Raw genomic sequence first — 23,994 nt, 5'->3', positions numbered from 1 at the left:
CGCTTGCCCCGCTCTCTTCTCTATCAGGGGCACCCGGCGCCTCCCGGTGTTCCGCACCCCGACCCGGCACGGCGGCTGAGACCTCGGCCCCTCCCGCGGCCGGGGCAAGTCGGGGGGGGCTCCGTGCCGCCGGCTCGCATCCCGCCCGCCTTCAGCCCCTTCCCCAGCCCGGGGGCTGCCCGGGGCCCCCCGGCGGGACCCGCTGCGGGCGGGGCGGGGCCGGGCGGAGGCGGGGGCGAGGGCGGAGCGCGGGGCCGGGCCGGGCGCGGGATTGGCGGCGGGCGCGTGATGCCACGTCCGGCGGGGGGAGCCCGGCCTCGCTCCGGAGCCTCCCCGGAGCCTCCCCGGAGCCTCCCCGCCGCCCGGCTCGGCGCGCAGGTGGAGCGGTGCCGCCGCACGCACGGAGCGGCCCGGAGCGGCGCAGCCCAGCCGCGGGAGCAGCCCCGCAGCCTGCTCTGCACGGCTCGGCTCGGCTCCGCTCCGCTCTGCTCGGCAGCATCGCGGCGGGACTGCCCGGGGATGCAGCCGCGCTAAGAACAAAAGCCGTCTCCGCGGTCACGCTCCGGGCTCTCCGAGCGCGCCGGGGAAGCGGCCCGGCCGGCTTGGGGTCTGCGCCCCCCGGCCCGCTGAGCTCCGCCCGGGCTGAGCTCCCGGCAGCCGGGCTCCCCCTCGGCCAGCCGTCCCGCAGGGCTGCCCGGGGACGGGGCCGCGCCCCCACCCCCGGCCCCCGCCGCGGGACCTTGGCTTTGCCCTTCGCACGGCAGGTGGCGGGGCCAGCGCAGAAGGATGCGTTTCTTCCCGTGGGGATTTTGGCTGCTGTGTGTCGCCTCCGCCCCGGCTCGCGGTGACAGCGGCAGCAAGGCGAGGAGCTGCGCCGAGGTCCGGCAGCTGTATGGGGCCAAGGGCTTCAGCCTCAGCGGCGTGCCCCAGGCCGAGATCTCCGGTGAGTGCGGCGAGGAGGCGCCCCCCGAGCACCCCGCGCCGTGGGCTCGGGGCTGGGCTCGGGGCTGGGCTCGGGGCGCTTTCTTCATTGTCTCCTTTCTGCTTCGAGCACGAGCGAAACGGGTTTGGGCTTCGGGGGCAGAAATCGGGATAATGAAACTGTAACGGGTTTCGGTCTTAGAGCCGGAAAATGCTCCCAGCTTACGAGAGAGAAGAATTGTGTGGGTTTTTTTAATCTTTTCTTAGAGGGGAAGCAAACCCGTAAACGGCGCGTGGCAGTTGTTAAAAATGAAATGGGAGTAAAGTGACCCTGTGTCAAGTGTGTAAAGCGCTGAGGAAACCTGAGCAATCTACATCAGTGTGCGTCTTGCCTACCTTTGTTTTTTGTTGGTGTTATGAGAAATCCTGCTTAATTTCATTTTCTTTACAGAAAACCTCCAAATTACCAAAGAATATTCAAGGTCTGATTTATGTTTGGCTTTTGTTATTGCTGTTGCTGTTCCTCCCTATGCTTTCCCTCAGAAAGCTTAGGGAAAATATATTAAGGCTTTTTTTTTTTTCTTAAATCTTGTACAAGTTTTGATACGCTAACATGTGACCCATATCTGAGAGCTTTCTCCTCACTTGCGGGAGCTTCTTTCTTCAGACAAAGCATAAAACATGCAGGCGTACGTGCCGAAGCCAACCTACAGGGACATCCCAGTAAAATTGCAGTTTGTAGTTCGCATCTAAGCTACAGAATGCCTTATGTTGAATATTTCATTGTGTAGTTTTACAGGGAAACCAATTCATTGTTTGACCCGTGAGTGGGAAAGGCTGAACCATATAAATGTCTCATAAATGTGAACAAATTAATACTTTCTTAAGTTACAACCAAGAGTGAATATCCAAAATAAAATGAGCAGTCCTTGAGGTTAAACAATGGGGAATTTCAAAATCGTTTGAACATCACTATTAATAGAACAGTAATTCAGTTAAGCAAGAAAGCGGCTTGCTATAAATTTGCATCTACTTATTAAAAATGTGAATGCATTAGCAGTCATGTTTCAAGTGGAAAGTTCGTGGAAGACAAACTGCCTTGTTTACAAATACTTGGGGAGATGGCAGTGGCATTGTATGCAGCGATAGTACTGGGGGGGGCAGTCAGGATCTTGTGAGCTGCAGTTATGAGCAGCACAGAGCAGAGGTTAGCTGTGAGTAAAACATCCCTACACATTGTTGTGATTCAAAAAGCGACACAGGACACAAGTGCTCCTAGGAATCAGGAGTTTTGTCTCCTGGGTGCTTTGAGTGCTCACCTTGTTTGTCTTAAGCATCAGTAGTTAAAATTGTAGTCTCAAAATGGGCATCTCTGGTTGTTGCTGTAAGCAGGGGAACTTTACAGATAAATGCTATAAAAATTTGAGGAATACCACATGGAAAATAATATAAAGAAGTCCTTGTAGGGAAAAAGGTTTGACGTGCAAACTTGGCTCTGCTGCTGTTATTAGCCTGGTCTTTAGAATGGCTAACGGACTTAATGATTTTCATTAGTAATTATCATGTCTATCTTATGACTGATAAATATCCAGGAACGCCCTTTTCTGTTGCTGTAGTACTCACCCGGTGCAGTTAAAACATCAGTGTGCTTTAATACTAGCCTCATAAGCGTTCCTATTAACGTGTAGTGTTGTGTGTTGTCCATGCCTTTTAGCAGTTGTGCAGGTTAGTGCAGAAGTTAATTCAGGTTTTGTTGTCTAAAAGGAAGAATCTCGAGACCTTCCTGTGGTATCCCCACAAGTAGTAAGTACAGTATCATGCAGTGTCTAACTCGACACTTTGATGGATCACTTAAGGCTGGTTTTAACAGATCTAGTTCAGTTTGTTGATGATGGGGGTTGTAATCTGTAGAGAGTCTTGTCAAGTTGCACATGATTGACACCTGTAAGTGCCTATTTTAAAATGCTGTTGAAGATGGTTTGTTGATGGCTCCAGTTGGACACGTGTCAGGTTTCCTAATGGTGGCCTTTTCTGTGTTTGTTAGAGATTTTCAAGAGCTACCCCAAGAACCGTGTTCTTATCTCATTTCCAAGTGCCCCAGAGGCAACAGCCCTTCTCTTCCCCCGTCTCCAAGAGGATCTTTCTACTCCTTCTCTTTCCATTGCATTGCAAAGGGGAAAACTCATTCCTTAGCACTGTGGCCTCTTCCCCGAAGCAGTGCTGCCCTGCTGGGCTGACCGTCCTCCTCCCTGCTTTCAGCTGGCTCCAGGTGTGGGTTGCTGTCGCACCAGCCTGGCACCAGGAGTCAAACCACTCGCTGCGTGCACCCCCGTAGCTGGAGTTCAAAAGGAGTTTAGTGTGCTCCCATGATGTAGACCGTGACTCAGGCTGGAATGGCTGTGTTTGTGTTGGTTTTAGCATATTTATTGCATGCTTTACACCTTCTAATCTGTGTTCTTTGTTATGATTTAAGAGGATTATGAGTAATACAAAGTCTCCACAGCTCAGCAGAAGGTAGTCCCTGCTTATGACTGTTCAGATCAGTTACAGAAGCAGTCACACAACTATTAGCTGGCTAACAGATAGGCATCTGATTTAGGGACAGACTCTTGGCGTACCACATTTCTTACAAAACACCTAGATGGGGGTGCCTGTTTTTTTTACTAATACAGAATGCCTTTAGCGTGCCTCAGCACTTAAAATGTGTCAGGTACTGCTATTAAGTGTGTTTAGGGAATACGCAAGGTGTTATATATCTGCTTTGAAGTCAATGGCAAAATTCCCAAACGTGAAAGAAGCGTCTGTTCGTATTAGTAATCCTGACAGGCCCATGTACACCCAGATTCTCAGGTGCAGATCCGCCTAGAAGAGAGTTTCTGATGCTGGGGGAAGTGCTCCCTGCCCCTTGGGTTTGGGAGTTACAGCATTTGCTTCCTATGAAGCCAAACTATCTGGAGCAGGGTTTTCCTGGGTGGGAGTGTTCCAGCTCACTGTCTGGGTGACCTGCGCCCACCTTCCATGATTCCTAAAAAATACGGGTAAATGCTTCAAGAGCTACCAGTTCTTCTATTTCTCTTGACTCTTCTGGAGGTAGCAGACCTGTTTCTGCTTTCCCATATTCTCACTAACCATGTGCTGTTGCAGGTCTCCTCTGGTGACTGAGCCCTGCTCTAGGTCTGCCTCTTAGTGCCAGTGCTAGGGCTGGTGGTCTTCTTGGGTTCACAGTAAGGTTTGTGACCAAAGAGAGAGCCTACTGCAGAAAATACTGCTCTTTGGGGAGCATATCCAGCTTTCTCTGATGCCTTATGTGAGTGCCTTAGCGTTGTTGATGGTGATTGCTCCCAGTGTCTCAAGCTGTGGTAGTTCTCCTCTGTCCTGGAGAAGACTTAAGAATTTTAATTCGACATGGATATCCTTGGCCCTTGCTCTCTGCTTAGGCTAGACTTGTGCTTTTTACTTCTGTTTCTTTATTTCTAAGATTAATCCTTCTTTGACTTGCCTTACCCTTGGGTTTTGCTGGTTGGTGTGGGGATGGGTATAATGTGTCAAAAGAGCAGGGCACAGAAGAACTCCAGGCAGTGGTATCACTGTTGGTCCAGTTAAGTGTCACAAGACTTTCCCCGGTTCCTTAGCTGAAAGGTGTCAGAACCAAACTGTTTCTATCTTCCAGTCCTTACAGGCCACATAAAGCCTTGGTGTAAGGAAAGCATTGCCAAGCACGTGTGTGAAGAGTCATTTGGTGGAATGTTAGCGAAGTAAAGAACAGGTCTGGCTACAAGGCTGGGCTGGACGAGACTCTCAGAGTATAAAGAGGGTAATGAAATGAAATATTGGGCATTTCAAATTCCGACAGATGCAGTACAAAAGGCATAAATACAAGGATGGGCAAACCTGCATCTGTGGTACAAAAATTCAGATCTGGGGCTCCTCCACTCCCAAGGAAGGATCTTCGCTGCTTAATTGAAAGGGGAGCCTCTCTGAGGTTGTTGCCACGTTTGGTTTGTGTTTACTCGAGGCAGACACAACTTCTCAAGGTTAGCTGCTATACGGTGAACTCCTGGATGCAATATGAACCAGTTTATGCTAATTAATCTAAGGGAAAATTGGAATGGCCATTTTAGCCTGCTGGGTTTAGAATGCTATTTTTGATGAAGCAAAGCACGCTGAATTGTGCCTTTTCCTCCATCTGGTAAATACATTGGTGCGAATGTTGGAGTAGGCTTTGCTTGAACTGTGCATCTCCATTTCTGTTTAACATATACAAGTTTATATGAATATGTATAGTTTGTTTTACACTTTGATTGTTGTGTTAATTTGTCAGCACAGAATGTGTGCATACAAAACAATTATGAAAATTAGATTTATGGAGAAAAATGGGCTCCCTCTAGTGGTTAGCTGTCGTTCGGACCAGCGCGTGTTTTAGCGGACCGAGAGCTTGCCTCTGCTACATTTGAAATCTGGAAAGCTTTATACTTAGATATTCTTTAGAGTTCTGTGTTGGTGACGTTATTTTAAGAGAAGCTGCCTTTCTGTCACTGTGATATGGATGACTAAGCTCTCAGCACATAATTATCCTTATCAGCTGTGTCTGACAAAACTATTTCAACAGCTCCTTTTTGTTGGTGAAGCAAAACATGATTAAGCCTGATATTTTCCAAAAAATTTGCATGCATATATAGCTGGAGACGCCTACCACCTTGTGAAACTAGTGCTCACCTTGTCTCTGCCTTTTCTGTTCTTGCCCTGTGAATGCCCTGCTTTGTGTACGAACAGATGTCAGTCAATCTCTAGATATGCCGGATGTGTTTGAAAGGAGATGCGCAGCTTTTGGCAGGGATCGTGAAACAGTTGGTTTAATGTTCTATCGCTTGCAGTACGATCGTCTCGCATTGAGGGGACCGGATAGAGGTATTCCTCTGGGTAATTTCAATAATTAAGTGTGCTTTGACTTAACCAAAGGCAGGGAGGGAGCTGCTAACTTGATTATCAAAAACGTCGACGTAGAGCCAGAGGTTTTATTTTCCTCACAGATCACAGCACTCGCTGAAAAGAGGGGGCACAGAGCGCCTACCCATCACCGGCTGCTGAGCGCAGGCTCTGCACCCGCCTGGGGTGAAGGACTGAGCATCGTGGGCTTTTAGTGCAGCACCAAATCACATTGGGTACAGTATGGACAATGAGGGCAGGACAACAGGATGGCTGCTGCCTCACGGAGCTGTTGGTCTGAGGGGCGATCTGCCCCTGCCGTGTGCCACAGTCCTGGCCCTGTGTGCCCAGGTCAGTGCAGTGCTGTGCTGCAGTCTTGCAGCTGGCCCAGGGGTCGAGCATCACCATGCTGTAGTTCAGGTGTTCCTGTTGCTTGTTTTGTGGGATTGTGGAAGTGAAGAACAAAGTAGGCGGGGGGGGAATTGCCAGGTGTGGCTGGTATAGGGAGAATTCCTGCATCTATTTTGTGTTCTGTGGAGCTGGAAGTAGTGGTTGGGAATTTCAAACAGGGAAACAAACATCACAATTCTGTGCAAACCTGCAGGCTTCCTTGGAGAAAACAGGTTTAATTGCTGTTTGCTGCCCTGGCAGCTACTGAGCACAACATTTTTCTGTATATTGGGTTTCTTTCTTTGTCCTGTGTCTTGCTTTTTTGTACACCTGGTGGCTGGTAGCCGTACCAAGGGGATGGTGTCAAGCAGCATGCTGCTCCGGTGTTCAGCTCGCCCTGCCCAGCTTCTGTGCTGGGGCTTATGTTGCCGCCAAATGCAATTGCTTTCCTGCAAGAAGCTTCCAAGTTGGTGTGTGCACGTGTTGCTGCTGCTCAGAGAAGCAGTAACGAAGCCGCCCCCCCCCAGCAGGCTGTCTCCAGTGAGGCTCCCCATCCTGCAGCAGCTGCACACACCGAGCTCCCTGTGCTTGCTGGGCTGCGCAGCTGCTGCCTGTGCCACCTGGGCTCAGCTCTGATCATCTTTGATGTAGGCTAAGGTCCTCCAATATCCACTTGAATGTTTTGTACTGCTGCAGGCACATAGCAAATGTATAGAGTCACCTATTCTGCTTTTCCCATGGAAGAGTGTCTGTGGTAGTTGGGTGTTCTTTCAGAAAAGCACTGGAAGCGCTGCTTCACGTGGCGTGCCAGTAAAGGTGAGGGGGGTGAGTGGTGCTCACTTTCATCCGTCCCTTCTGAACTGTTTGCATAGATTGAGTCTTTCTAAAAAATCCTAAGCAAGTTCCTCACTTCAGTGTCTCCACCTCTATAATTTTGGTCAGAGTTGGGCTTTTTCAGCGCTTCTCCAAATGCACAGGTGTCTGTTACATGTGTAGGAGCTGACTACCAGTCACGGCTGTAAGAAGGAAAGTGATTCAGTGGGCAGCATGCTGGGGTGGCCACACCATCTGCTTGGGTGGTGGCATGAAACAAGTCAGTGCACAGACTCTTCATCTTTAAATCCCCCTAGAAGAATTACATTCTTGCTTTTTTTATCTGTTCAACGAGGATCGACAGTGTCATCCTGGCAGCTGTGAGAATGGATCTGTCTCATCATGATAGGGGGAGACCTGCAGAAGTAAGAACGTGAAGCTTGCCAAAAGTGTAGTAGCAGTTGCTAGAATTTTACACCATCCTGTCTTGGAGTTTGTAGAAAGTTGCCTTAGCTTCAGTTGTGTTAGGACCTTTACCCTTGAAGTTACCAAAAATAAAATAAAATAAAAAAATACATGTTTTTGGTTTAACTTTTACACATGTGAAGGACGGAGTACTCTCTTCTGTGCTGCCAATGTGCTTTGATGCTTTATTGCTCACAATACGCTATATCCCCTACAGGTGAAACCTGTCTTTAAGAAAGCTTTGATTCCCAGGGAATCAGATTACCTCCATTACCAGATTGTTTCACAAAAAATAGCAAAGCTTTAGACTGTAGAAAGTTAACATGCTTGTCTAGATGTGACAGAGCTGTGAGTTGGGTCTGTGACGTCTTCCCAGTAATGTGTTCCTGTCTTATGTGGAATTTTTCAGACATGAAAAAGTCTGAAAATTTCAGAAAACTTTTTTTTTCCTTTTATACAATTTGAATAAGCAGACCGTGCTGTGAAAGTTATCCACAGTGTTGTAGCTCTGTGTTTTAGAAAAATAAATTAGTTTTATAATCTCTGTACAGTCAGCACAATGGTGATTAATATAATGTTTTGTGCCTTTTCATTTACAGTGCAGAGTGAATCAAAAGGACAGGATTACCCAGCTGTTAAGAACTCCTATGCTAGCAACATGAGTAAAACAAGTTCTTAAATTGCTGTGCATTCTTCTGAAGTATTAAAAAAGCAACAACTAAAGTTTCACTTTTACTGCATCTTTTTGGGAACGATGTGATAGTACGTACACACACAGTCAATCTTTTATATGACTAAAATGAAATTCTCTATGACAAATAGTTTTGGCTTGCAAAAAAAAAAATTGGTATTTTATAGGATTGTAAAATGATACTGTGTAATTTAGTTGGCGTGTTTCCACTAGTTTTACCCAAGTCTCTTGCCTTTCAACTGGAGCAGACAGGCATGTTTCTAAAATAGAAGCATTTTAGAAATTCTTCTGTCTGTACATGTTTGTTCATAAATAAAAATATAAAAGTGCTGTCAGGAATTAAAATTAATTTTAAGTTTTTAATACAGATAAGAAACTACTTCAGTCCCTTCTGGTCCCGGTTCATATCGTTGCAGTGAATCCTGCAGTGCTGGGGTTGATCCTGCAGTGAGGGCCACGTGGAGCATTGGGGGAATTTTGTACAGGTGGCAAAGCAGGGCTGTTGTGTTAGCATCTCCTGTCTATTTCTGCCGTCTTTGCAGATGAGCCTGGCAATCAGGTGCTGTAATTACCCCGGGGTCTGGTGGGATGGACATCTGAGTGCTGGTTCCCATCTGGTTGCAGATTTTCACTGTCAACCTGGAAAAGCCTCTTCAGTTGTTTCTATCCAGTGGATTCCTCCAGTGTAAACGCTATATTGGGATGAGATAGCGTGAATAACTTACAGGAAGTTGGGTTTATTAAGGTGTATATCAAGTCCCTAGATGTAACAACACCTTAAGAGAGCCGCAGTGTTCTTCCCTGATGCAGTTGCTTGGCTGTGCACAGCTGTGTGAGTTTAAAACAGTTGTATAACAGTTTATATTTCACAAACATCTGTTTGGCTTTGTGACAGACTCCAAACAAGCCCTGCAAAACTCTCACTCCCCTTTCATTTGTGGGAGGTCTCATAGAGGCTTACACACTGAAGGAGGATGGTATTTTTATTAGAGAGGCTCTTTAAGGCCAAACCAAACTTGAGACTCATCTGCTGTGAGTTTGAGGAAGGGCTGCACAATAGTGGGAACCCGTGGGCAGAAGTCTCATTGATGCAGGGACAGCCTCCCCAGGGCTTGTGCCCCCTTCTGTCTGGTGGGGAGCATCCTGGCTGCTTGTGCTTTGGGGCAGAGGGAAATGCCCGGGGAGGTCAGAAAAGGCAAACTGGAATGCTTCTTCCTTTCATCTGCCACTAGTGTGTACCGTAAATTAGTTTAAGCTCAGATGAGCAAAAGTGATGATACGATGTTATATGAATATATGCATGAATCTCTGTAACATGTCGGGTAGCAGAGTACCTGCACGGAGAGCAAGAGCAGGGAAACCTTGTTCCTCAGTGCTACTGCCCTCAGGTACCTCCTGCCACTACAGGGCAGAGGCTGTGTTATGTCTTCCTAGGTGAGTCTGTGCATTTGTCCTCTTTCTAGGCTCTGCATTATGCTGGTTCATGTCAGTGACTGTTGGACTTGCTGTGTCTTGGGAAGTTGTATTTGATTTTACTTGATCAGTTAATAGTAAACAATGACTGAAGTATCTCTGTGACACATTAATGTTAGGGGCAGGAAGTCTGGGTAGGGGAAGTATGGCTTAAACTGTTCCGTGCGCTAGAGTTTATTTTGGTGATGATTTGTGATAGACGTGGGAAGATGGAATGAGGTGTGGGAGAGTAGGGCAGAGTGCTATGAATTGCTCTTCAGGTTTGGTTTACCTGGTGAGCATCTTAGTTGACAGCTGCAGTGTGAGGGAAGTGAGTTATCGTGCTAGAGAATGACTTGCTGAGGTAACGGATGTCCAACCTCGGGCATACACTGGGCTGGTGGCCCAGCCTGTGCTCTTCTATTCATGAAATATCAGAGCCACTTCTTGCCTTCTTGACCTGCAGCTTGGCTGTTCTGTGCCCCAAGTACAAGCATCTGTAGGTGTATGGTGCATGTAGGCTGGGCTTGTGATGAAGGGGAGCCCTGTGTTCATAAACAAGCAACTGGGTAAGTCACCACTGCGTATGGTACGCTACTGAGATGTAGCATGCACCTGGGACTTAGTAGTGTGCGTGAGGAGCCACTGGTACGGCTTAAAACGTGTCCATAAATGCTGAAAGGATTCATCCCATTGCAAGGCCAGGGCTCTGATGCTTCACTTCCAGTTCTGGTGCCATTAGCCATGGAAGCAATTTTGTGTTTGAAAGGGACAGAACATACAGCTAGGTTTCATTGAAAATCTGGCGGCTGCTGTTGTATGAAATAATGTCATGAGAGGTTAGCACATATTGCCATGAAACACTTCCTGGGTTAAAGGCAATTTTAACAAGCCTCTTTTGAGCCCACTGAGCAATGTAAACTGGTCCGTTGTCAGCTTTGGCTGGGTGAGGGGCTGTGGCCTATTCTAGGCTTCTAGGTTTCTTCCTGGTGCTCCTGGTTCAGCCCAGCCTGTTCTCCGACCTGCAGAGGCCTCCCAACATGAAGGTGAGCGGTTACATGCAGAGCCCTGCAAGTTTCTGACACCGAACAGGCTGTCTCATCCTGGCAGCAGCATGGGAGGCAGTTGATTTTGCCTTGTCCACACAGACTGCTCTGCAAATGCTTTTTGTGTCAGGATCACTGCCTGTTGCTGAGTGAACCGACTTTGCTGCTCCGTAGGACAGTACTTTAGGGGGAAACCTAAAACAAATGTTGACAGCACTTCTGTAGAGATAATTAAAGTGAAATTTTCATCAGTAAATCTTCACAGGTACTAGCAAAGATGATGCTGTGACTTTGCTCTTACTAAAGCAAACAGAGAGCAAATACCTTCTGATAGCAAGTGCATTTCAATTGAAAACCAGGAAAGAAAGCCACCATGTTTAACTGCTGTATTGTTTGTCCCAGCACCCTGGATCAGCTGTCTGGGGACATGAGTTGTCTTAATAAGTGACACTGCCACTACTGTTTGTGTTGCACTGAAGCAATCTCCCTTCACGGTCATAAATTAAATATTTTTTACTGTTAATAATACACTATGCAACAGCGTTTGGGACACAAACTCCTAAATATATCTACTGATATATGTATATCCAGCACCGTGGTGTCTCGTGTTACCTGCTGTCACTGATGCATTTTGACCATGTTACATCACTGAGGCTGACAGGGCTACCCTTTTTGCCAGCTAGAGAAAAAGGCATCCCAAACGCCCTGTTCTCAAATTCGCTGCTGGAGCAGCGGTTGCTCTCAGAAACTGATGTGTCTGTGTGTACTGAGACCCCAGCAGAAGTGAAATTCCAGAAGTGGAATACAAAAACAACGTTCCTGTGCTGTTTTGTGAAGTGAAACAAAGCAATAATAGTTGATTAAAGAAAATAACTATTTGCATGCTTCATAGAAAAGAAAAAGGGGGGAGTGGGGCAATTAAATTTTACCCTTCTGTTCAGCACTTGTGAGATTGTATGCGGAGCACGATGCCTGGTTTGGGGCTATCCTGTAAAAGAAAGGTATGGCTGTACTGGAACAAGTCCAGCAGAGACCACCAAGATGTCTAGGGTGCTACACTACTTGATGTACTAGGGGAAGCGGTGAAACCTAGACTTGTTCAGTGTTGAGGAGTAAGGTCTAGAAAATCTGCTCTGGTTTGTTCTTCTCTGAGCAAGGGTTGGGTTAGATGGCTACAGAGGGCCCTTCTGCTTAAATTATCCCATGTTTCTGTGTAAATGATGCATCCATGTCACATGTACGTAAATTGGGGATGCGTAGGTGAAGCTCCTTCATTAATGAAGGTCTTCAGAGGAGTAGGGGTGAAAGGAAATCCTTCCAGTAATACCCTGCAATGGTTGTGTTTTCTGAATTTACTTGTTAGTTTATGAAATACGATATCTAGTAAAATCAAGGAGGAGAAGCAACGTTCTCATATGTAAGACAAAACCTGTGCTGGTTCTCCAGAGATGGGAGTTCAGGTTTCTGCTTTGGCACACATCTGGCATGACCTTGGGCAAGTTGCTTAATCTCTGTATCTCCAATCCCCATCTGTGCGTTACCGTCTTTAAATTATAATATCTTGGGTTTGTAATTTGTCTTTGAATTACAAAGTCTTGGAGTACTGCATCTCACTGTTCCACTATATTTCACTGTACAGTACTTATCACAATGGGACCATAAATCTCATCAGTCCCATGGTACATGAATAATAAACAGTAAGGACATAATTTAGGGCCACACTCCGCCTCTGTTACTCATCTATAAAGACGATTTTTTTGGTTTATTAAGATGCTGTGCTGTTCAACTCAACCAAAATGCATGGGCCTCACTAAACAAATTTTTACAAGCCTGTTGTTGGTGGCTCTTCTCTTGTTTTCGTTTTCCATTGTTATTAATTGATTACAGATATCTAAATTTAGTTAGATCAGATAATAAATTCCTCAAATCTGTATCTATTTCAGTTTAATTATCATTAACTCATTGCTTAGTGCTTGGTTCAGCAGATAATGAACTCTGCTCACTGTGGGAGAAGAAAGTTGCACTACTCAACGAGAGCCGGATTCTCCAGTTCTTCTGAAGATACAAAAATCGCAGAGTCACTGAACGTTAGCTCTGGGTTACGTTCAAGTGTAGGTGTACAGCTGGTACCTTTGCAGGCTTCAATATAGGTTAACATTATTTCGGTTGGTTCTGTGCCTGGCACTGCTCTACATTTGTTGCTTTATTTTTAAGTCAGCTGAGAAACTGGTGACTGCTATGTAGCCGGCTATTTTTATCTTGGTTATAAGATAGCATCTAATAAAACCATATGTAGTAGAATCCTAATTATCACAGACAGACTTTCCATTTGTGACTGTGGTAATACTTACTGTGTTAAACTGCTTCCTGCAAAGTTTAATAAAGTGTTCAGACCTTCCCATTTCAGCTATAGCCAAGGGAATAGAAAACTCACTGAGGGTGCTGCAATCTCTGGTGCTATGCCCCTGAGCATGTGCAACGTGCTTATAGATTCCCAATTTCTTTGTTTTTTTTCCATCATGAAGCTGTCATAGTCTTTCCATTGTGAGACTTGGTGAGCAATGTGTGGCAGGCTCGGGCTGTGGTGCTGCATCGTGCCAGCAAGACGCGCTTGATGCCGTGGTGGCAGTGCTCCGGAGGCTGTTGCTGACCCAAGAGAGCATCGGGGTCACCCCTGTTGCTTCCTTTTCATGTCAGCACCTCCGCTCAGCCCCCGAGGCCAGCATCTGCACTGTGGCATGTAACAGAAATCCAACTACATCAGCCTATTTTTAAACACCTTCTTTATGTATGTTTAGCTTTCTTCCTAAGACTAAAAGCTGAACACCAGAAGTTACTGGCGAGTAGGGGAGTGATGTACCAGGGTACGTGTGGAGTAACCCTAAAAATGAGGAGGAGATTGTTCATTAATTGCAGCCTGCTCTCATGCCCTGGCAGGCTGCTTCACACACACGTGCCTCTATCAGTTCTGCAGCTATTCGTACAGGAATTTGAAAGAGGGGAAAAAGTACTACCAAGGCTTTCCCTTTACTGCTGAAGCCGAGGCTCTGGAGAAGCCCGCGAAGCTTGCAAACACAGTTGCTGTTGTTAGAAATGTAATTTTCCTATCAGGGTATTATCAGCTTTTTCAACTAGACTGAGATAAAGGGAACAGAGATTTCTGTAGGAAACCGCTCTGAATGGCTGCTGAGGGTTTGGCAGCGTGTCACGGAAAGGTTGAGTACGGCTGTACGTCAAAGATCAGTGCTGAAATGTTTATTATGGGCTTGCTACTGTATTCTGCTCAGTCATCGGGAGAAAACAGTTGGTGGCACTTCTACTGTCTGACCATTTTCAGCCCAAATTTAATGCAATAGGCTTTCTTGCAAAATAAGCAAGGAGAGAGATCCTGTGTGTCCTAGAATACTAAGCTGCTGCTCTGGAGATGTTTCTCCACTCCTAGGGAAGGAGTTGTGCTTTGCACCGTGCCCCCCACAAAAGCCCTCTTAATCTGAATGATGTTACCCAGCGTTTGTAGAAAGAAAATGACACTTGCCAAATTTACAAATCACAGTTGTGTTTCTGTCAGCTTTGGCAGTTACATGGCTTCTGGTAACACTAATGAAGACAATCTGCTTTTAATTTAAAATCCTCCCTGAAGAAAAAAAAAAAAAAAAAAAAAAAGCTGGCAGTTGAGGGATTCGGCAGTGTCCTTGTGTGAAACTCCTCTTTCCTTGTTTTCTATGGTTTGCTTTAGCCAAGGAGAAACAGTTAATTAAAAACTATTCCAAAAGTAGCCAAATATGCAGGAATGTACTTATGCAACAACTACCTGTACCAGTTCTGCAGTAAATCATTCCTTTGTTTTCATTTGATGAGCAATTCTAATTAACCAAATAAAAATACTGCTTGCTTTGCACTTAACTCAGCATGTTTGCTGCTTCTAATATGATTGAGGAACTGAGGATGGAGGGGTTTGTTTAGGTGACTTTTTTTTGGATTCAGCAGGGCTAAGGTGGTCCAGCAGCATAAGGAGGGGAAAATGCCAGAGGAAAACTTGGCTTGCAGAGTAGTTTCTTCTGGTTGGGATGAGCAGGCAGGAGCTCTGAAGGCTGCAGACCACCCCAAAAGGCATTGCTTAAGGTGTGCGCCCTCCTTGGTGCAGAGGGGACAGTCAGAGAAGGGGTGGGAGAAGACACGTTGTTCAGACCACATCGAATGAAGTTTGTTTGAAAGTATTTTCCTTAGTTTAGAAGGATCAAATTGTGGATCCTGTCAGAATAATTCTGTGCTTTGTACAATGGTGAAGTTGGTGCCTGGAGGAAAGCATAAAGAAAGTGTGTCTACGTGTAAAGAAGCCCTTGTACAGTGATGTTGACGTGGCCCTGCAGCAGAATCATCCAGAACTGTGTAAAGTGCCTGTGTGTGGTGCTCACTTGCTTCAGTTCTGCCCTAAACCCTTTGCAGCAGTCGAGATGAGCTGCAGACAGGATCTTCAGCATGGCATTCTGCCTTTTTCTGCTCTACAGAGTTTAGGACACATTTGAAGCTGTAGAAATTTGGGGTTTTTGCAGGGAATGTCAGAAGATTTCTTAGCAAGTGTAAAGCCATCAGAATGGCTGGTCAACAGTGTGATGATCCACGTGTGGTGCTTTCATAGGTGTCATTTAATAAAGCACCATTGGCTGGAGCCTGCGTGCCAGCACAGAGAGCAATAGTGTGTGTTTTTTTTTCCCCTTTCTTTAGTGAGAATTGCCTCTTTAGCTCTAGGATAAGCAAAGTAAAATCTGTGAAGTTGTCTTGAGCTACTCAATAACTAGGGTATCTATGCTTCAGAAGCATTTACAGTGCCAGATGATAAAAGCATTTTGCACTTTGTTGGACTGTAGTGGCTTCTTCAGCATCGCATTTCATGTGGAAGAAGGGTTTGGTTTGTTTCACGAGTATTTCACAATGATTTGAAAAGTATGTGTTCCTTTTTTTTTTTTTTTTTTTATCACAAGTGAAAGTGTCCCAAGCTGTTATACCCATAGCTTACTTCCTCACACTGACACCCCTTTCGAAAAGGATGGGGAGTTATTGAAAGTGCTGATTCAACCTGGGGTGGAGTACTGGCAGCCTTTGCTGTAACAGAAGGGAAAATTGCTGTAAGTCAGAAGCTGGAGCAAATCTCTCTCCCTAAAGTTTGGTCATCCCCTGAGAGCCCAGGCCCCTCGGCCAGTGCCAGGGGAGCAGCAGCTGGGACAAAGCTCCAGAGCTGCGGCTGCCCCCAGGCAGCTGAGAAGCTGGCTGCAGCACTTCAGGGCTGCACACGAACCGTGGTTTGCTCAACAGCACTGACTCCGTGCTCCCATCTGCTCTAAGGCTGTACCAGAGGGAGGAAATTCTGGTCTTATTGCCTTCTTTCTGAGGATTTATCTCGGAATTTTGAAACCTAACCTCCTGCTCCAGCCCTAAATTTAAATCCGTGGCTTCTGACTGAAGACAGAGCCATATGCCAGTGAAGCACTGGGGCACAGCCGTCCTCTGTGTATTTATAATCTCCTGTTGCATTAGGAGCTTGCCATAGAAACAGGAGGTGGAAGAGGCACCAGCATTTTATGGGATGTTCACTAGGGCTGCTGCTCTGCTGCCCCGTTAATGGGCATGCAATTAGCCTCTTCTGTGCTTGGCAGTGGAGTGCTGGGAGTGGTGCAGAGACATTTGGCATCTCACCCAAAGGGCACCTGAGGTAATCCAAGAGCGTTCTTCTGTTCTGTGGAGGTGCCAGGGTCGTGTTTCCAGAAGCAGCCATGGGCTGGAGCCTCAGTGCACGGCAGGAGGGGCTTGAGCAGAGCGTGCACAGCCCCAGTGTGGCCTTGGGGAGGCTGCAGGCCCACTGCATCTTCCCTGGTGACCTTGGGGGGGGCAAATACCTAACAGATGGAGAGAATGTATCCTTGTAATTAGTTGGTGATGGGCTCCTCCTAAGCAGAGGTCTGTTTTTTTAATTAATTAGCTGTTTAATATGTTTGTGCAGCGGCATGCCTAACTATCTTGCAGTTACTATGAATACACATACAAACGGTAGCGCTGGGTGCAGATGGCCCTAATTACCCATGTTGATTTCTGCAGTAATCACACATGCAGCACATCAAATCGGGCATAAAAACCGGTGTGTTGGGTGACTTTTTTCCCCAGCCCACCCTTGCATTGTGCATGGACGTGTTTGCACGACCATCCTCTGTACAGCTGCATTCCCTGGACTTGCTGCTGAGCTGCACCCACCAAAGTGAGACACATGCTTTAGATGTTAATGGGTGTGCAAACAACTCAGAACGAAGAAGACTAGTTTAGCTTCTTTCTGCAGTGCTTTGGGCTGTGGGTTTTGCCTGATGGTGGTACAGAAGCAGGGCTCAGCAGCTTCTGAGGGTTTTGTGGTGTCTAACCCTCACAGGGCAGCTGTTCTTGCTCTTACAGCCAAGCCTAGGAGTGGCACCTCAGGGGCTTTGGTACCCTGCAGTTGCCTGATATGAGCATAAGAAGCATCTGACTGGGTCAAATCGTGGTCTGTGTGGCTGGGCAGGCTCTCAGTGATGGCAGAAGCTGGCATTTAGGGAGGGAGTGTGGTCGTGGCACCCTTCTGAAGCCTCTCACTTTGTAGTCCCCAACATCTACAGTTTCTGAAGGGGAAATATCAGCAAGTACATCCCTTGCCCGTCCTTTAACGGACCATGAATCTAATCTGTTGTCAGGCCTGATGGGTACTGTCTGCTTCCACAGAGCCAATGGCAGCAGGCTCCAGAAGTTTACCACCCAGTGTGTCAAGAAGCACTTTCTTTCATCTGTTTTAAACTGAAAAGGTGTGCAAGCTTGCATGGCTCTTCTTCATTTGGATCATCCGGTCAGCTGAATCCATTAAAGGCCTTTTACTAATAAAGCTTAAATGCTAAGGAATGGCCACACCCTCTTTTCCCCAGGGAGATGACCAGGGGAAGAGGCAATACCAGCTGGGCATAGTGGTACAGCTTTCAAAATGAAATGGAGCGGCTTAAGGAGTTTGAGGATCTGGAAGATCCTGGTTGGCAACGGGAGTGGCTGCTGCCAGAAGCATTTTGCTCCCACACTGAATAGTACTTGTCTGCATCGGATGATGGTCTCTCCTCAAGCCTGGTGACTGCGAATCTACTCATCTCTGAAGCTGAACTAGTCTAGGAAATGTCAAAGACAAGTTAGGAAAAGTATTTCTGGGATTGCTAAGCACTGCTCCAGGTATAAGCACCCAATGCCATCTGCTCAGGGGTAGCTCAGCGTGGAGGAGGAAAAGCTCTGGAAACTGCTGTTGCTCTGAGCGTTGCAGATCCAGGGGGAAGCAAAACCAAGAGGGAGCTGCCGGCTGCTGCCTTTCACCCTCGAGGCGGCTCCATTCCAGCGGCAGGGTGTGTGCGTGTACCTGCCTTGCAAACTGCCGGGGGCAAAAGGCTCTGTCAGAATGAAAGACCTGTGGATAATTCATGTGTCTGCACTTCTTTGTAGAGTGGCATTAATCTTTGCATCAGGAGACTGCTCCTTTGTCTCCTAGGGTTAAATCTTGAAGGTTTGTGATGGCAGTTAAAAAGCTGGGGCTACAAAGGGAAGTTTAAAGAAGACTTGTAGGAGAAATTCGTGTCAGGGAGTGAATAGTCCGTAGACTGTGTGGTGTAATGGAGAGCTGATCCCGGGCTGATGACTTAACGTAGGCAGTAGTGCAGAAAAGAACTGTAAGTACTTCCAAATCCTATGGCCGTGCTTTCTTTGTACAGCAAAAAAATCTCTTTTGTGATCAGTTTTTTTTGGGATGCTTTTTGTCTTTCTCTTAGTAGAAAAGGGGACTGTTAAATATTTACATTTCAACTAATGCTTTTCCCTATCTGGTTAATTTGTTTAGGGCCACTGTTTCTTGTTTGTTTGAAGCCTGTTTTGTTAGGCAGCTGGGTAAGCCTTCCTATTTTGACAGCCTTTTTACTCATTCTTTAAAGCTGCTCTTTGATGTGAGCTCAGAATCACAGATCTTATTCTTTTCATCGTTTTCCCCTGTAAGTTTAAAACCAGTTATGAGTACCACAAACTATTGAAAACAATCTAAGCTAACCTCTCAAGTGACAGATATTCAGGGCCTATCTCTTATTTTCAGGACTGTCTACAGAGCAGGCTTTGGCTTTGAGGAAACAAGAAAGGATGCTCCTTGATAAAGAAACATGATTGGAGCAGCTCAAAAAGCTGTTTTGTAAAATGCATCTGGAAAAAGGCAGAGTAGTGAGATGTCCTGAGTTTAATATACCCAGAAATTAACTCTCCCTGTGGTTGTGCCTATTCTGAATTTGATTTTTACAGTGTAGCTGATTCTTTTTGGTAAATACAATTTACTGGACTTCATTCCTGCCTCAGACAAGAAGGATTAAGTCTGGCAGGCTAGCTCGTAAATACATAGAGTGGGAAAGAACAACTGGATCATGAAAAGTAGTCCTGTGACATCCCATTCAGCCTCATGCACGAAGATCTGATGAATGTCTTCACATGTATTCAAGACACCCCCAGCCATGAAATGCTGCACGGATCGATAACAGGCCAAAAGAGAAGAGATGACAGGTGAGATCAAAAGCATCGCTGTTGTCCTGGCACATGTTAAAAATGAAACTGTAGAGAAGAGTTCCCCAGCCTTTTAACCTTCCTTCATGAGACAGCAACTATGCAGTTCTCCTAATGACCTGTCTTTGCCGCTCCACGGGACAGATGTTTATGGCGGTACAAACTGAGGAAGGTTGTGCACTGTCTGGCTCTGCTGCTGGTTTTTGCAAATAATTCCTGCCATCCTGGAGGCAGGTCTCTTTCTGAAGAGCAGTGTGCTGACAACCCCTCAACGCATACATCAAAAATGTCCCTGCAGGCCCAGAATTGTCCACAGCACAACCAAACACTCCCACTCTAACCCAGGGCTTTTCATTGTAACCCAGGAAACTTGCAGGTGTAAATTGTCCTGCTCAGGGCAGGGCAGGCCATCCTGCAGAGGGTCCTCAGTGCTGTGGGAGTCTGTTCAGTGTAGGAAAATTAAAGGATTCTTGGCATCTGTGAACCTTGGTAAAATACTCAACTTTCCAGACTTCTTGTCCGCCAGAAGTCTGCCAGGTCCTAGTCCTAGGCTGACTGGTAATGACAGCTGGTAGTGGAGGATAAGAGGGCCAAGCATAGCACCAGCAAAAGGATATCAGCTTTTAATATTTCCACTAGAAGACTTCGATGTCTCTTCAAAAGTAACTTTTCTTACATCCACAGACATCTCAACTCTTAGGTGGACTCATGCAAGTGGATGGTGGGGGACAAAAACCATAAATGTTTTAAACAAACAAAACAAAAAAACAACAAAATATTCTAAGTAGATAGATTAATTACTTTTTTTTTTTTTTTTCCAAATGTAAGCATACTTGCATATAAATTTTTTGAACTGGTTTACAGTTACCCAGCATTGCTCAGCTGTCCCTGGTGTGCTGGGAAAGCTGTTTCTCTAGGAGCTCGCTGTTCGGAGGTGCTGCCGTAGCTGTGAACAGCAGCAGCTGGGCTGAGCTTGGCTGGTTCAGGGCTCTGGCAGGCCAGAGCAGTGTCTTTCAACTCTATCAGATTGAAAGTCTGGATACTGGGAAATCCAGTAAGTGGGGCTTGTAGCTTTGCTCTCAGAAGATCTGCCAAGCTCTTTCGCTCCTGCCTTTTTGGTCTGAATTAAGCATTTTCTTATGGGCAACTTCCTCGTATTCCTTCTCCACAGCTGTTTGACAGCACTTCACAGACATCTGCAAAAGCTGGGGTGTTTGTTTGCAATATACTGTACGTGTTTGAGTTGCCAAATCCCATGGGGCCCTTTACCCCAAAATGGGGCTTACTTCCTAAGGCCACTTCACCACCTCTCAGTCTTCCCCCGATAGCATACCGCATTTTCAGATGCTTTGCCCGTGATGCCTTCTTCCAGCTTCGTTCCCACGGCAGGATTTTGCAAGGCTCTTGGCACCGAGCACCTCGCAGGAGGAGGGGGACCTCTCCCAGCAGCGTCACGGGGTGAGGCTGTGGAAGGGGGAGCAATGGAGCTGGGCAGCTCTGACCCAAGTGCCATTGCCAGAGCTCTCCCCAGCGGCCCACATTTCGCTCTCAGCTGCCGCTCTCAGCTGCTTGTGGACACGGGCAGCTGCTGTTGTGTCAGCGTGAGTTTTGCTTTGTTTTGTTTTAATCTGTCCACTTCATTTATGTGCCTGAATCAGAGCTGAGCTCTTTGAAGATCTAACTGCTTGTTAAGATCCGTATGGGAGTACTTTTGAAAGTCTGGCCCTTGGCCTCTCAAAAAAAATCTTTGATTATAAACTCACACCAGATTGGAGAATGAGGTGTCTCGGCGTGTTTTTTTTCTACCTCTTCCCTGGCGTTTATCTGAGCATCAGGATATTTGGCATTTGCTAGATCAGAGAGCTTATCTATAATTCATAACGGAAAGCTCTCTACCTTGTCCACTCTGGTAGTTTAACAGCTCCTTTTAAAAAGCACTTCGAAGGCACAACCTGATCATAGATCCTAACCTCTGTTTAAGCTCTCAGGGCTGTCTGTCACCGCTGCAGCCTCTGCTTTCACTTTGTTTACATAAACACCAGTCTCATGCAAAGAAACCAGAAGTCTAGACAAATTGAAGCTGCTTCCTGCTTGTCCAGATCACAGCTTACAGGGCTTCCCAACCCAGCTGTCTGTCTGGGCTCCTCTGCTCTCAGCAGTATTTCTGCAGCATTCGGTGAGGCCCCAGGAGGTCTGCCCATGGTGCGCAAGGACAGTCTGTAAAGACCCTTTGTCAGGATTGACAAGGTGAAAATCTGACTTGTCACACAGAGGTCAGGGGCTTGAGTTTTATTGAATTTAGTCACGAGGCAAGGATACGCACTAATGGTTCTGGAGCCAGAAATCTTCTCTTTCTGCAACAGAATCATAGGCAGGGGTTTATGATTTCCTTGGTAACTTTGAGCAGAAGCAGGTCAGTCTTTGTGTTTGTTTTGCATCCTCTCACATACACCCCTGTCAGCTATCAAAGCTCGGGGCAGGCAGGAGGTCCAGTGCTCAGAACAAATGGGGAAGAGCAACTGGGCTGAAGCCTTAAGGCTTCTCTGTTGGCCAGTTCAGTTACTGGCACACAGAACGCTTCAGGAGCTGGCTTTCCAAAACCACCATACTCTGCAGTTTCAGCCTTGCACCTGTTGCCAGAGACACGACGCTTATATGGGAGCATGCAAATCACCAGTCACACATCTGCATGTGCTAGGGAAGCATCGTGTCACCGATACATAGGAACCACCAGAATCCACTACCAAATGCATACAGTACTACCACAGCATCAAGAAAACTCTAAACTCAAACTTTGTGTGGCAAATAGTGGATTTGGCACAGGCTGCCTGAGTGTCTCTCCACCTGCAGAGCCTGGCTTCAGAGGGTTTGGTCTGGTGATTTGGCACAGCGAGATGGGACCACTGACAGGGGTTTGTGAGGAGGAGTGAAGGACCAGGGTGACAATATTGGGGTTATTTACCCCACAGTACTCTAACAGACTTGAGATTTGTGGCTACAGGTAGGTCAGGGTTTAACAGCCTTTTTGGAGTTTTCCTTTAGGACTGCAGAACGAGTACTGCACAGTGTATTAAGGCAGTTTCAAGCACCTTTTCTCTGCTACCTCGGGACAGAGAAATACAACACATGAATTACTGCACAAATTCTTTCATCCTGTCAGAGAGTAAGTAAATTAAGAGGTCTGCCCATCTAAAATACCAGATCCCATTTCGTCAAACCAAGCACATGAAATAGCAGTGCAGTTGGTATACTCTTCAATTTCAAGTCTCCTTGAATTTCTTTCTAAGAGAGAAATTTGCTGCAGAAAAGCTCATCTGTTTCTGTGCGGTGGGTGCTGGCTGCCTGCAGCCCGAGGGGCCGTAGCTGCACAATTACACCTGGCAGAAGCAGTCCTCGGGCTGAGGAGTCCGTGTTCATGGCTTTTCAGGGACCAGATGTGTCTTCCACCACAAATGGAGAGTGTTAAGTGTGCCTTCTGCTGCCTAAAGGGCATGTAAGGATCATTTCTTTGGGCCATCTTTACCATGTGCTGACTGCGTGACTTTTTTTTTTCTTCAATTCATATTTCTTTTGTCAAGGAGATGGTCTGATATGCTGTCCCTTTGCCCTATTGCCTGCAATTATGATTCCTTCATTCCCTTTCTGCTGCTGAGACTCTAGTTTCTTGGAATTAATTCCCTGTCTAATGTCTTCCATTGCTAATGTAGTTGTAAGTGATCCCTAGACAGCCACAGCTATAAATGCATGTAGGTGGCTGGGCGATTTGTCAGGGCTGTGTCGCTAGGAAGATAGTTTCAGTACTTTTACAAAGTATTTTAAATAGTATCGTCTCTTTTACGTCTGCACAATGAAGCAATCCTGAAATATTGTTTTTATTTTCATTTTTAAGCTCAAACTTGTTGATTTTTATTAGCGGTTCCAGTTTTCTGTCCTGCCTGAACCATCCATTTCAAAACCTGGCCATCCCTGAGAGCAGGGCTGGTTGTGCCCTGCTCAGTGCAAGCAGCCCACAGGAGCACTGTCACCTTTCGGCCTCGTGGATGCATTCGTGTGAACCTGAGCAAGAAACATCCCTTGCTTCGCTCCTGGCTGGCACAGTTGTTGTGGCTGGCTGGTGCCTTGGCCTTCCAGACGCCCCTGGAAATCCTGCTTAAGACATGCCCCTCACTGATACAGTTTTCACTTTCTGGCCCTCAGCAGTCTCCACATGCCTCCCATTCAAAATCCATCTTCATTATGCGGTTGAATTGACTAAATAGTTCCTTGTTAAAGGGTCTTGCATGGACCTGGGCTGCCTGCCTTTAATAGTTTAAGAAAAGATGGAGAAAGTCTACTGGGAGGTAATTTCAAAATTAAGCATTTAGGAAATGTACTCCATCTAGTGCTAACAATTTTAGCTGGAGACATTTATGCAATGTTTTGCAGGCTTATTAGGACCTCTGTTCCCACAGGTCATAAAAGTATCTGCTGTCTTCTGCCTTTGAAGGATATTTGTTTCTTCATGTTCCTCCAGGCCGTAAAACAGGGATGTTTCTAGTGACTAGCAATAAGGAGGAACTGGCCCAAGCTGGTAAAATAAGATCCTGCCTCAACTATGCATGATGGTTTTCATGCTATGGGCTGTAATTGTGCCTACAGGAGGAAGGAGCTCATGTTGTTACACTTCCAGAGTTACTGTCCTGAAGCAAATTTTCTTTTTGATTC

General features: G+C 46.5%; 1 protein-coding gene across 7 annotated transcripts in view; it reads left to right on the top strand.

The window, feature by feature from the left end:
• Positions 1 to 23,994, top strand: part of GPC1 (glypican 1) — a 344,777-nt gene that overhangs the window by 152,804 nt on the left and 167,979 nt on the right. The window contains exon 1 of one of the 7 annotated variants that reach the window (XM_084528745.1): positions 336 to 943. The exons of the other annotated variants lie outside the window; for them this stretch is intronic. Within the exon in view, the coding sequence (XP_084384871.1) occupies positions 787 to 943 (157 nt within the window). The 5' untranslated portion in view covers positions 336 to 786. Of the gene's footprint in view, positions 1 to 335; positions 944 to 23,994 lie in introns of those variants that run through there. 7 annotated transcript variants of the gene reach the window in all.

The sequence above is a fragment of the Aythya ferina genome (assembly GCF_964211825.1).
Source record: "Aythya ferina genome assembly, chromosome: 9".
NCBI classification, from domain to species: domain Eukaryota; kingdom Metazoa; phylum Chordata; class Aves; order Anseriformes; family Anatidae; genus Aythya; species Aythya ferina.
The sequence above is the reverse complement of the archived record's forward strand: the minus strand, read 5'-3'. Positions and strand labels throughout refer to the sequence as shown.